General features: G+C 46.3%; 1 protein-coding gene and 1 long non-coding RNA gene across 4 annotated transcripts; one reads left to right on the forward strand and one right to left on the reverse strand.

Annotated features, from left to right (window-relative positions):
- Positions 1–799: 799 nt before the first annotated feature.
- On the forward strand, positions 800–8,048 carry KLHL33 (kelch like family member 33). Of its 3 annotated transcripts, none has more exons than XM_077127329.1 (5): positions 800–946; positions 1,152–1,922; positions 6,115–7,039; positions 7,166–7,333; positions 7,444–8,048. In XM_077127329.1, the coding sequence occupies exons 2-5, from the start codon at positions 1,163–1,165 to the stop codon at positions 7,994–7,996; spliced, it is 2,406 nt and encodes an 801-aa protein (XP_076983444.1). In that variant the 5' UTR covers positions 800–946; positions 1,152–1,162; the 3' UTR covers positions 7,997–8,048. The 3 variants fall into 3 exon arrangements, with proteins under 3 accessions (XP_076983444.1, XP_076983445.1, XP_076983446.1); XM_077127330.1 differs by having other exon boundaries at positions 800–935; XM_077127331.1 differs by lacking the exons at positions 800–946; positions 1,152–1,922 and adding an exon at positions 5,700–5,844.
- Positions 2,920–9,565, reverse strand: LOC143655832 (uncharacterized). Its single transcript, XR_013162278.1, has 3 exons — positions 9,322–9,565; positions 3,655–3,899; positions 2,920–3,077 (listed from the first exon to the last, which is right to left on the reverse strand). It is a non-coding gene; the product is annotated as an uncharacterized LOC143655832 (long non-coding RNA).
- Between the last annotated feature and the right edge of the window lie 3,452 nt (positions 9,566–13,017).

Below are 13,017 nucleotides of genomic sequence, written 5' to 3' on the forward strand. Positions count from 1 at the left end.
TTCCGCGGAAGAGGGGAGGGGAGGGGCGTCGCTGTCCCCTTCCCTGAGAAGACACTCGGAATTTCGTCACGGAGCGATTGCCCAGCTTTAGGGGCTTCCGCCGCGGGCTTGGACTCAGGATGGGGAAGAGATGTTATCCCCAGCCAAGGACGCGGCTGTGGCGTCCCACCCCAAACAGTCAGAATACTTGCACTCCCTACCCCCAGTTCATCCAATCCAAGACTCGGGTCTCGCAGCAGCAGAGATCGACCCCACATTCCATGGGGTCCTCATTCCTGCACCCAAGGCAAAGGTTAGACTTCCTCAGACTCTTCTGAAGACACAGGGCTGTGCTGCAGGATCCTCCCACCGACCCCAGCACCCGCCAGAGAGGAAGACCCGAGCCGAAGGTGGGTGACCTAGGGTCCGTAGCCCTGACCTCTGCCCCTTCGCCTCCCCCACCCAGCCTTGATTGCTCCGCAGTCTATGGAGATAATTTGTCTATGTTCGCTACAGGGTCCCGATTTTATTGTGGTCAGAAAAGTTAACAGTCAAAGCCTAGAACTGATTCAAAATACACGCTTCACTGTCCTCGCAGGGGTGAATGCAGGCCTTCTGACCTGGGTCACTCCACCCGATCCCCGCATGCTCCTTGGCTAACGAATTTGACTCGCTCAGCACTCTGGCGTGACCTATAGGTGGAAAGGGGGTCATCCCGGGTCGGGGCCCAGGGGATTGGGTGTCCGAATTCGGGCATCGGGTGCCCAGCACCGAGCCCGCCAGCGCCGGCTATAATTAGCCAGGTAGGGCCGCCGTCGCGGACGCCGGGAGCGCTCCCTTTGCCATGCTGGGGCGAAAAGAGTGAGAGGGTGAGGGGAACGCTGGTCCCTCGGGAGGGTGACTGGAGAGATGGTGGCAGGACCGGCCGAGGACGGTCCCTAGCACTGGATCTACACGTACGTTTCTTGTAAGCTTTGCTGCACCTGGTGGACCCATAACTGCATCGGTCTAGCCCGGCTGCTGGAACCCGGGCCGTCGCTTCAGGACGGTGAGGGGTGGGGCAGCTGAAGGGACTGGCATTCCGCGGGCCTGGGGGCAGGGGTTCCTCTGGCCTCTTAGGCTCTGGCTTTGACTCCCTCCTCTCTTGTCTCTGTTTATCTGTTGCAATCCAGCGAGCCGGGCCATGAGCGTCGCCAGCACCGCGCATCGTCCCTCTGACTCCGGGCGCATCTCTCTTCCCGTCCAGAAGGACCACCTCGGCCTCCCTTTGCCAGCCCCAATAGCCTCTTCCTGGCCTCCTTCCCCGGACGAGGATCCCGGCTTGCCCCCTTTCCCGCTGGAGGAGCCTGGACCCAGGGCCCTGGCTCTGAGGAACTTTTGCTCTCCAGCCTTAGCATACCTAGAGGAAGAAGAGGAGGAGGAAGAGGAGGACGACGATGAGGACGCGGTGGCGCCTGAGGCGTTGCTCAGCGAGGAGCACCCGAGCCAGTTCTTCACCGAGGCACAGCGGCTGCGCGAGCAGAGGTTGTTGCTGGATGAAGAGGTGTCGGTTGGGGGGCGAGTGTACGGGGTGCACCGGGTGGTCTTGGCCGCAGTCAGCAGCCTGTTCCGAGACAGGCTGTTGGAAGGCGGAGGTCCGCGGTCGCCCCTCAGCCTCGACGTGGACCCTGGGGGCTGGGAGGCCGTCCTGACCTTTGCCTATGAGGGGGTGCTTGGCCCCGCCCCTCCGGGGGATGTCCTGGCCACGGCAGAGGCCCTGGGAGCGCCCCGGGTGAAAGCCGCGACGCAGTCGAGATGCGGAGAGGCTGGAGGTGCCCGAGAAGATGAAAAGAAGCCCAGTCAGATGGAGGAGCTAAGGGAGAATCTGCGCAGCATCGAGCTTCTGCACAGAGAGGGCGTCGGGTGTGACCTAGAGCTAGAGGCGGGAGGCTGCCGGCTGAGGGGTGAGGACCTGTGGGGCGTTATATTGCTGCAGGTGCAGTGTTATATGAATGGTGTGTGCAAGTAGCAGGTAGTTTGATCCCTGCCTTAGCTGTTTTGAATCCTGCTGTAGTCAGAATTTCCCTGCATGGCCTTAGGTGTCTTTCCTGACCCACTCAGTGCTGGGCATGCGCAGCTAAGTTGTTTTCCTAGGAGTAGTGACAGATTTAAGCTCACCCTTCATTCTCTGGCCTCTCCTATGCCCAGTGACAAGGACTTTCCAGCCAGCTGGCTGAAGCCAAGGGTATAATCCATGGCAGTAGAACAAGCAGAAAGATGCCTTCTTGGCATCTTCTGTTCAGGACACAGGAAAAGGCAGATAAGCATGATAGAAAAACTTATGCTGTGTCCTTTCATCTAAGTGTGCTGGATACCAATGGCAGACGTATGGGTCTGGGAGCTACTGAGCAAGGTCTGGTACTGTTTTGCCAGAATCTTAAGCTACTAAGCGGTGGCACTTTGAAGTTAACTGTGCTCATCACCAGAAAAGCTAAGTAGGGATGAGGATGTTGAGTGTTATTCAGGTTCTACTAACATTTAATGAGGTGCCAGATACCAGGAATTTTTACACATGCCATTGCTTTGAATTCTCACTGAAAACTAGTGAAATCGATACCATTTTTCCCTTGGTGCAGGTAAGAAACATTAAAATTAATAATGTTAACTGGTAAGAAGCAGGATACAAGTCCTCGTCCACCAAACCAGTCTGCTTCCTCTAGGCCATATATTGCCTCCTATGCAGCCATATCAAAGACAACTAGGACCTGGAAAATGGGGTTGGAATAGGGACACATAAAAGTTTAAAGTTACAAGGGTTAGTTTAGCAATGATCTTGTTCAGCTTTTACACTTTACTGATAAACATGGTCACTTCAAAACATGGTCAAAGTCACATAGCAACTCATCAGAAGAATGACTGGGACTCAAAATGATTTTAAGACTGTCAGGAAATAGGATACTGATACAGGTTTATTTTATTTGGCAAAGATGACTCACCAGGATCAAGAATTTCAATGTCCCACCATCATCAGTATCAGCCCATATGTCCCCATTCCAATTTTCAGGATCCCATTCTTTCCCAATCAATGCCCTCAGCAAATGCCTTTAACAGCAAACACCCTGCAAAGTTGGAAATTCAGTTTATGTTATAGTTCAGACACTCACAAAATGGGACTCTGAAATCTCAAGTCTACAACTACAAGAAATAAGAGTTTCTTTCAGGGCACGCATAGAAACTTTCATGTCCTTCATGTGGTGCTTGAGCTGGGAATTTGAAGCCTTGAGTTCATCCCTGTCTTTAACACCTATATCCAGCATATTTAGGAACAACCAACCAACATCATTATAGTTTTTAATTCACATAACTCTGTTACGGTATCAAAAACATTGTCACCCAGAGACTTCCTTTTATAAGCATTTGAGTATCCAATAGTGATCTTTTACATTTCTCTACTGCAATTTCAGACCATGGTCTATCAGTGCCATCTTGGTCATTAGACATAGAGTCATTAGTGGCTTTTGATCTAAACGGATTAGAGAATCAATTCCAAAACCCCAGAACCAACTCAGAAATCTCATCCTAAGAATTTCTCAAGAACACTTTCAGTGTATTCGTTGGAGTCCTTCAGAGAAATGAACTGACAGGATATATACGTATGTAAATATTATGAATTCTATTATAGGGCCATGGGCTCACCAAGTCCAGATGTCATAAGGTGGGTTGCTAGTTGGGAACTCCAATGAAGGTTCTGACGAATTTCCCAGGAGAAGCTGATTGACTGGAGTAGAGGGAGAAATTCTTGTTTCTGACCACTGAAATTACCAGTTTTCCTTTTGAGGCATTCAGGATATTGGATGAGACTCTTATTGCTGAAGGCAATCTCCTTTATAGATTGTAGTTTAATCAGCCATAGATGCAATCAAGTGACTAATAATTTAAATCTACAAAATATCCACACAATAAAATCAGGTCAGTGCTTGCTTTTGACCACACAACTGGATACCATAACCCAACCAAGATGACACATAAACTTAACCATCATGTAAAGTGTTTGTTATCAGTTCTGATAGCATTAGATGGGGGGAATTAAAAATTATAAAATTTTCATTGAGGTTTAGAACTTGAACATATTCACTGTTTGCATTTCCCTAAGAAATATTCTAACTTAGTGGTGGGAACTTGTCATGTAAAATTTTAAAGGATAATGATGAATAAGAGGTGGGTACAAGTGATTGTGAGACCTTCCATAGTTGACTCTGACCTTGCAGAGTCTAGGTGGGCTGGTGACATGGAAGCTGAAATGGTTTAGCCTGCTTCTAGGGATACAGATTTTCTCAGGTCCTATGTACTTGAAAATTGTCACTAATATTTACCCCTTGGAAAGCACCTAACCTCTATCTACTGCTTAAGAAGACAATGGAAAGCCATATCAACATAATCTACCCTTTGAGAAGGCAAACAGGCTACATTGGTCAATGCAGAATGGAGCTCATAAGCCTCACATGTGTCCTGCCTAAGCATTTCCCCCCCATTTTTTATTGTGAAGCATTTCAAGCACATGGCACATATGGATATTAAAGAGAGTATTAAAACACCTAAACACTCATCATCCAGATTTAACAAGTAACATTTTATTATATTTGTTACATCTTTTTATCTTATTCTTTTTTTTTCATTTTGCAGAAATTAAAAGTTAATTAATGGCATTTGACTCCTAACTACTTGGATATGTATCTCTTTAAAAGAGAATATTTTCCCACAAAACTTCTATACCTTTATCATGCCCACCAAAACTAGTGATTCCTTAATGTTACCTGGCCCATATTTGTATTTTTCCAGCAATCAAAAAAAAAAGTCTTAGAGTTAATTTGTTCAATAATCAAGGATTATGATGTACTGAATTGAATATCTCTGAAGTATCTTTTAGACTAGTTCGGTCCTCTCTCCCCTTTTTATGACTTGACTTATTAAAAAATCAAGATTAGTTCTTCTATCAAATATCCCATTTTCTAGATTTGTATGTTTTTTCCCCCTCACAGTTTTGCTTAATTTGTTCCTTTAGCTTCTCAATTACCTATAAATTCAAAGTTAGATCTAAAGGCTTGATTACATTTAGGTTAAATATTTTGGCCAGAATACTCCATAGCTGATGCTGAGTACTGCAAATTGAGTTATAGTACAAGGCTAATAAGGTCAAGATGTTTAACAGCATTTGTTGCTAGGACGGTTTTGGGGACATGAGGGCCTCGCAGATAGCGAGGTTGCTGGTACAGAAGCATGCTCATTGTAGCCTGACATCAGTAAAGTGAATGGTGATGATCTATATGCCCAGGTAGTTGCTGCATGGAATTAAAAACAAACCACTTTCTTCCTATAGGACTGTTTTATCTTAAAAAGAATAATTTGAATTTGATGATTTTGAAAGTTCCTTTGAAGTTTCTAATCTCATGACTCCACAAACCATACCTAAGCCAGGGTGGGGTGGGGGGTGGTGGCGAGGGAGAGGTGGGGAGAGAACAGGGGGTGGGTAATACACAGAGAAAAGCTAGGACGCATGAGAAGTCTTAAGTGCTAAATCTTGGACAACCGGAGATGGCTATCAGATGAGGTTGGGTTGCAGCCATTTCTGAGTGTAATGTCACATTCTCAGCAAAATCTGACTAATAGAATGGCTGATGGCCATGGCTCTTACAATTGTAAAGAATCTTATTCCATGGATGATATAGAAAGACCTATATAAGTTGTACATTCATCTTTTCTATTTAATTTCTGTCCCCTCTTAGCAAATGCTGTCCATAGTATCTTTTCAACTTGATCTACCAAGACTCTTTTTCTAACTAACCCAGATCAAAGAAGCTAAAGCAATGCTTCTCAAAGTGTCTTCAGGTCAGTAACATGAGAATCGCCCAGGCTGTTTGAAATGTTAAAATACAAATTCCTAGAATCTTCATCCCCAACCTACTGAATCAGAATCTCTAGGGATGAGCACCTGAAAATCTGCATTTTAATAAGAACTTCATTGTTATTTCAATGTGCACTATGGTTTGGTTTGTAGCTTCGGTTGGTTGGCCCCAAAGTTGGGGTTGTGAAGTTGGAACAGTGCCGGGCAGTCTTGAAAAACTCGGGTTCCCTTCTTCTTCTTCTCACCTTCTGCAGTGCATCGAGCAGCCCTGGCCTGTGGCAGCGAGTTCTTTGGGGCCATGCTCCTGAGTGGAATGAGGGAATCCCAGGGCACGGAGGTGTCTCTGCACACCATCTCTGCCCAGGACCTGCGGCTCCTCGTCTCCTTTGCCTACTCCGGAGCTGTGCGGGCAAGGTGGCCAGGACTGCTGAGAGCTGCCCAGGCTGCCCTGCAGTACCAGAGTTCTTCCTGCCTGGCTCTGTGCCAGAAAGGCTTGGCACAGGGCCTCAGCCCTGCCCGTTGCCTGGCCCTGTTCCCCATGGCTGAAGCCCCTGGGTTGGAGAGGCTTTGGAGTAAAGCCCGTCACTACCTCCTTACCCACCTGCCCGCTGTGGCTTTATGCCCCACTTTCCCCTCTTTACCAGCTTCCTGCCTGGCTGAGCTCCTGGAGAGCAATGAGCTGCACCTGCAGGAGGAGTTTGAGGCCTTTGTGGCTGCAAGGTGTTGGCTAGCTGCCAACCCTGAGACCCAAGTGTCAGAGGCCAAGGCCCTGCTGCGATGTGTCCGCTTTGGCCGCATGTCCACCAGGGAGCTGAAGAGGGTGAGGGCGGCTGGGCTACCCCCACCCCTGTCCCCACAGCTGCTGCACCAAATGATGGTGGAGAGTGAGGTTCCAGGTCCCGAGAGGCGAAGGGAGCCTGACGAGGCACTGGTGGTGATTGGTGGGGATGGGATCACATCGGACATGGCCACAGGACAGCCCTCTAGAGGAGTGTGGTGGGCTCGAGCCTTCTGCTGTGGCATGGGACTGGTGAGAACCGTGGAGTGGGGGCGGCTGCCTACCCTGCCTGCCCCGGGGCGTTTCCGGCATGGGGCTGCGAGCCTGGCAGGGCGTGAACTCTACGTATGTGGGGGACAGGATTTCTACAGCCACACCAACACCCTGGCTTCAACTCTCAGGTATGCGCCCCTGAGAGTGGGAAGGGTATGAAAGACCCTTAGGCGGGCAGGTGAAGGGAACTGCTGACTCAGCCAACCACAGACTCCTAGAATCACTCTTCCAACCTCTGGTTCCACTTTGTCCAGGTGGGACCCCCGTCAAGAGGACTGGGAGGAGATGGCACCTTTGTGCCAGGCTCGGAGCTTTTTTCCCTTGGTGGCATTGGATGGACAACTTTATGCTCTGGGTGGGCAAGACAATGGTGTTGCCCTCAACTCTGTGGAGACCTATAACCCCAAGTTCAATGTCTGGAGGTGAGCAGGGAAGGGGGTGTTTCTGAGGCATTGGGGAGACTTGGGGACTTTGAAAAGAAGGAGAGTTAAAGATAATAAGTTTCCTGACTTGGTGTCCTGTTCTCCATTAGGCCAGCACCTGTGCTTCCAGCCCCACGCTTCGCCCATGCAGCTGCTGTTCTGGAAGGTCGATTGTATGTGAGCGGTGGTTGCAGTGGAACCGGCCAATACCTGGCCTCACTACTGCACTATGACCCCAAACTTGAGAAGCCAGGGACACTTCTGAGCCCTATGGGGGTACCACGGGCTGGCCACATCATGGCTGCTCTGGGTGGGAAGTTGTATGTAGCAGGTGGGTTAGGTGAGACTGGAGACCTGCTGAGCTTTGAAACTTATGAACCAAGGACTGATAGCTGGACCTGTCTGGCACCCCTGCCTTCCCCCCATGTGGGGGCTGCAGCTGCTGTGCTACAGGGGGAGTTATTGGTGTTGGGGGGTTACAGCCACCATACTTATGCCATCTCCCATCTTATCCATGCCTACTGTCCTGGCCTGGGCCGATGGCTTTGCCTGGGAACTCTGCCGAGGCCTCGTGCTGAGATGCCTGCCTGCATCCTGACACTGCCCACTGTACAGCACATAACTTTAGTCCCCACCCTGCACCAGACCAAGCCTCCTGGGTGAAGGAGGCGCAGCAGTATGTGGGGGGAAGAGGGGAGGAGGAATCAAAATGAGAGGAGGGAGAAAGAGAAGGCTTCCTTCATGATAGTTTTTAATTCTTGCACAGTGTTTTAACAGCTCACAAAATGCTTTTGTACATATGATCCCCACCGGTGGTTCCAGAACTCCTGGGGGAAAGGGAGGTAGATGAACACCTGGGTAAAGCGTAGGAGAATCAGAAGCAACTCCACCCAGGTTTAGTGACCCTGACACGACTCCTGATGGCTAAAGTACGTATAGCTTGGCAACCTGTCAAGAAGCTCCAGTAACCAAGGGGGAAGGGACCATGAGAGGACAGTCAGAAAAATGACTCTGACCCATGGATCAAGGAGAAAAACATGAAAAGGTCATTCATGAAAGAGTCTGAGAAGTGTTGGAGAGAAGCACTATAAACTGCCCTTTCCCAGCACTTGCTCCTTTCTACTTTCCAAATCCTGGGATGCCTCAACCCTCTTGACAATATTCTTTCCCAAGTAACTCTGCAGGCCTAATCTAGTGTTTCTCCAGCCTAGCCACCACAGGCTTCCCTTAAGAGTTCTTAGCTTTCAGTCTGAGGCAGGAGTTCTTGTGTGGACCTATGTTTAGCAAAGGGGCATGAGATGCTGGTAGCCATCCAGCAAAGAAGAAAGAGTGCTGTATGTAGAGAAGATGAGGAGGGTAGGTGTGAATGAGGGCGGAGCCTACAATGGGAAAGATCATGATGTATAGTTTGATGAGTTGAGGTAGAAGAAGTCAAAGGCCTGTCCAGCTTATTTTCTTCCCCTTGGGAGTGAACTGTGGAATCAGGAATGAAAATGGGACATTTGTGGCATGTTATCCCAAGAGAGGAGGCAGAGAGAAGAGTTGGAAGCAAAGAAGACACTGTGAAGTTTTCTCTTCTTTCAGTCCTTTTCCTTTAAATTTTCTTGAATTCATTTCTGTTTTTCTCCACCAGGGAGGGTGAAGTCAGATGCCTCCTCTCTTCCACCCTCCATCCTGCTCGTCCTTCCTTCTTTTGCTTCTTTCTCTTTTCCTTTCTTCCTCATGCAGTAATCAATTACCTCCTGTATACCAGGTACTATATGAGGCACTAAGGATACAAAGATCATAGAATACCTGACTAGTAGACAAGACAGAGTTTTAAACAAATGCAAGTTTTGCAGTAGACTTAGAAGTGTGGGCAAATTCCTATCAGAGCACAAAAGATGGAGGAAAGAACTTCCCTCTGCCCAGGGAAGGCCTCTCTTATGGAAGGCATTATCAAGTGGATATAGTTTGAACTGAATATTGAAGACTGCCTAGGAACTCACCAGTAAGAGGAGAAATACATTCCAGTCAGAGAGAAGTGATTGGGTTATGTTGTACTCTGTGTTTCCATAGGAAAGGGGAAAGTTCTTCAGAGAATTCTACTGTAGTTGCCAGCCTACCTCCTTCTCCAGAACCTTCTGAAGACAATGGCTTTCACTTGATAATAGTGTATTTCATCCCTTCACAAAGCCTTTAAATATTTTGTCTGTTTTTTCCTTTTCTAACCCCTGGGCAGCTCAGGGAAAGAGGGGCAGTCCTTTGTTTAGGCAGATTTCCCTTTCCATTGTTCATTAAGATTCTCAGGCTTATAGCACAGGTTCCTAAGGGAGAGATAATGAAGCTTCCCTTATGCTGCCTTTTTTCATTCTGGACCCAGAAGTACTTGACATGCTTTTATTTTTTTAGATTTCATTATTTTACTAGGTTTTTTCTATATCTATGTTTAAAAAAGACAATCATTATAAGTAGGATATATCAAAGAGAAGGATGATTAAAGAAGAAAGAAAGAAGGAAGCAGGAGGGGATGAGGTTTTGAAGAATTAGGTCTTTAGGCTTACCTTCTGTGAACATGTTCTTTGTAATTTGTACACAAAGACAGGCTTAAATAAATAATCTTGAAGATTTCAAATAATCAATTCAAGTGATTGAATCATTTTTGTCTAAGTTTCTCTACTATAAAAAGCGTTCAAAATAGCCACAATTTTGCCTTTATCTCTACCGTGCCACTGAAACCACTCTGACTACATTGTCATCATGACTTAATTCTTACTTAATCTAATGATCTTATGGTCATCCTTATTCTCCATCTCTCGGCAGCAAGCACTGGTTTGAAAACTATCTCTAGCCTCTTAACCTAGAAATTTCTCTTTCCCTGGCTCCAGAGATAGCACACTCCTATGCCTTATCTCTCATATCCAAAAGGGTGGCAGAAAGTCAAATCACAGAGTCCAAGAGGATGTGGCTCCATCCCAGATGGAGCTGACAGCTGAGAGTCTAAAAGTATGTGAATGGGGGGGGGGGGGAATTAATTGCAGAAATCTCTAGCTTTCATTATTTGGTTTTAAAAGTGAGTGGAAAAAAAAAAGTGGACACTGTAGGCAAAGGTAGTGGTGAGCTCTTCAGAGAATTGAGTGGTTTTTCACTCTCTCATCTAGAGTCAACAGAAATCATCACAAGTCAGTAGGAGGCCAAAACCTCAGAGTGCCAATATCCAAAAATGAGAGCTGAAGCTCATGCCTCTTTTCTCAGTACAGGGCGAGACTTCTCTTCTATCATAAGTGGCTACTTATCCCTGCAGAAGAGGTCCAGTCTAGTCCTTTGCTTATACCTAGCAGGTTATAGTTCCTTTGAGGCATTCAGAACCACCTGGCAGAGCTTATGTTTGGCCTCTATCAAGCAAAGAGAAACATGGTAGGTAGAGTCTATTTTAGAACCAAAAGTATACTGTAGAAACTTAAGGAGTTTTTGCACCTATTATCAATTACTTTCACTTGCATTAATTTTGGAAAAACACCCTATCCATAGTTTCTTATATAGATCTTTGAAGAATACCTTTGATGTTACCCCTAACAATGCTGTCCCCATGGAAACAAAGCATCCTACAAACCTGTACCATAAATCCCTCATTATGACCTAACTTTCTGCCACTCTACTGCACTACCCAGCAATTTCATGGCTTTGATTGCAGAGTTCATAGACACGCCAAGGACTATTATGAGTACCCTATACCAGGTGAAGCTTTTCGAATGGAGGACCTTCTCTGGCGTCTTTGCCATGGCATCATTTGATTTTACCATAAACTCCAGGACCAGTCTGTGGCCCCATCCAGGGTTTATGAGATCACCAGTGTCATTTTCTTCTGCAAGCTAGGTCACACAGTGAATAAGCAGCAGAACAGGATTTAAACCTAGATCTGTTGGACTCCAGAGTGCATGTTTCAACCACTATACTATCTCCATTCCCATCTTGGATTAATCCAACATGGTGGTCACATATGCCAGTCTTCTCGGGACTATCTCGATCCTCACACTTTGTTCCATTATTCCTATAAGCCATTAAAATGTTCCTTCACTATTCTGATATCCAAAGGTTACTGCCCAAATGCCTTATCCACTCAAAAGTAGAACTCAAATCCTATGTGAGATCAGGCATCTTGATTTTTTAAAAATACAATTGCTTTTTTGACATGAGTCTGTACTCAGGCAGGCCACTGTCTTCCAAGACTTGCAGTCTGCTAACACACTCCTTTAATGTGTTCATGATAAAGGCCTCTGAGGCAACACTTAATTTTAACAGTGGGCTTCTGTAGACAAAAATCAAACAAAAATCTGAAAAAAGGGTACATGGGTAGTTCAGTGGTTAGAATCCCCGCCTTTCATGCGGGAGACCCGGCTTCAATTCCCAGACCATGCACCCCCCAAAAACAAGCCTGAGAAATGTCAAAGGGAGCAGCTGCTTCTGTAGCCAAGTACTGGATTGGAAACCAGGAGACTTGTTTTCAGTTTTAGCTCTGTCTTTAACCAGCTGTTTGAACATGGAGAAATCATTTGCACACTTTGGACAACTGTCCAATGAGAAATGGATGAGTAGTTAGGTAAGTGAAGATCCATTTATCTCCAACTGCTGGAAAGCTGGCTAGCAAGTGATGGGCAGGGTTGTTCTATTTGTTCAGAGCCTTTAGCGACCTGGTCAATAGCACTGGTATGCAGCTTTCTAGGCCTTCAGAAGAAGCAATGCTAATGAGTTACCTAATCTTATTATTTGTTTTAGTCCCTCCCTTTTAGATCAGAAGGCTTTACTTTTTCTCTTTATGGATTTTTTTTCAAAAGTATAAGTAAACAATGCCAACCCCTTATCACTGAAATGGCCACACAGTTCCAACAGACCTTATAGCAGCTTCTAGAGTGTGACTAAGAAAAAAACTCGGAGGCTAGTGCTCTGATGATAAGGAAGTAGAATGCCTGGCCACAGTGACTTTTGTAGTTAACTTGGATAAGTTTTTATTGTTGCTACAAATGTGAAATATTGTCACTCAAAGTGGTTTCTGGTCATTTACTTTGTTCAAACACATGTTTGCAAATAAGCAAGGAGCAGGTACTGAAGTCACCTGTTGACTGGGTTTTAGCAGCAGAAGTTACTTAGTGCTAGTGGTCCTTAACCAGTGTCCTAGGAAGGCATAGAAGGAGGTATTACATTTCTATACAAAAGACAGAAGAATCTATACTAAATCTGTTCATTATGGTGTGCAAAGACTTCTTCATAAGAGCTCTTTAAGCTGAGAAACAGGGCTATTTCCCTGATTTCAAAGCCCAGCTGCCAGGGTACAAGGGCAGAAATGCTCACCTTTAGGGATCACCAATGATTCACTGTAGTGGATGACCCTGACTCTTTGTCTATTCAGCTATTAGGGAAATGTGACTTCATTGCCTACTTCCCAGGGGTTAGTTTTTGTGTAGTCGATTGAATTAAGTACCCTAGAAAAAAATACATTCTTTATCCTCATCACATTCCTGTGAGAATGAACCCATTGTAAATTGGGCCTCTTGAAGATATTATTTTTAGTTAAGGTCGGGCCCAACTGAATGAAGGTGGGTCTTAATTCAGTTTACTGGAGAATTTATAAAAAAGATCTGAAAGTCTCAGGAGTGAGGAAGGAGAGTTACATCGGTACTTGATGGAGGATGCTATCACTGGAACAC

The sequence above is a fragment of the Tamandua tetradactyla genome, chromosome 14 (genome assembly GCF_023851605.1).
Source record: "Tamandua tetradactyla isolate mTamTet1 chromosome 14, mTamTet1.pri, whole genome shotgun sequence".
Classification (NCBI taxonomy): domain Eukaryota; kingdom Metazoa; phylum Chordata; class Mammalia; order Pilosa; family Myrmecophagidae; genus Tamandua; species Tamandua tetradactyla.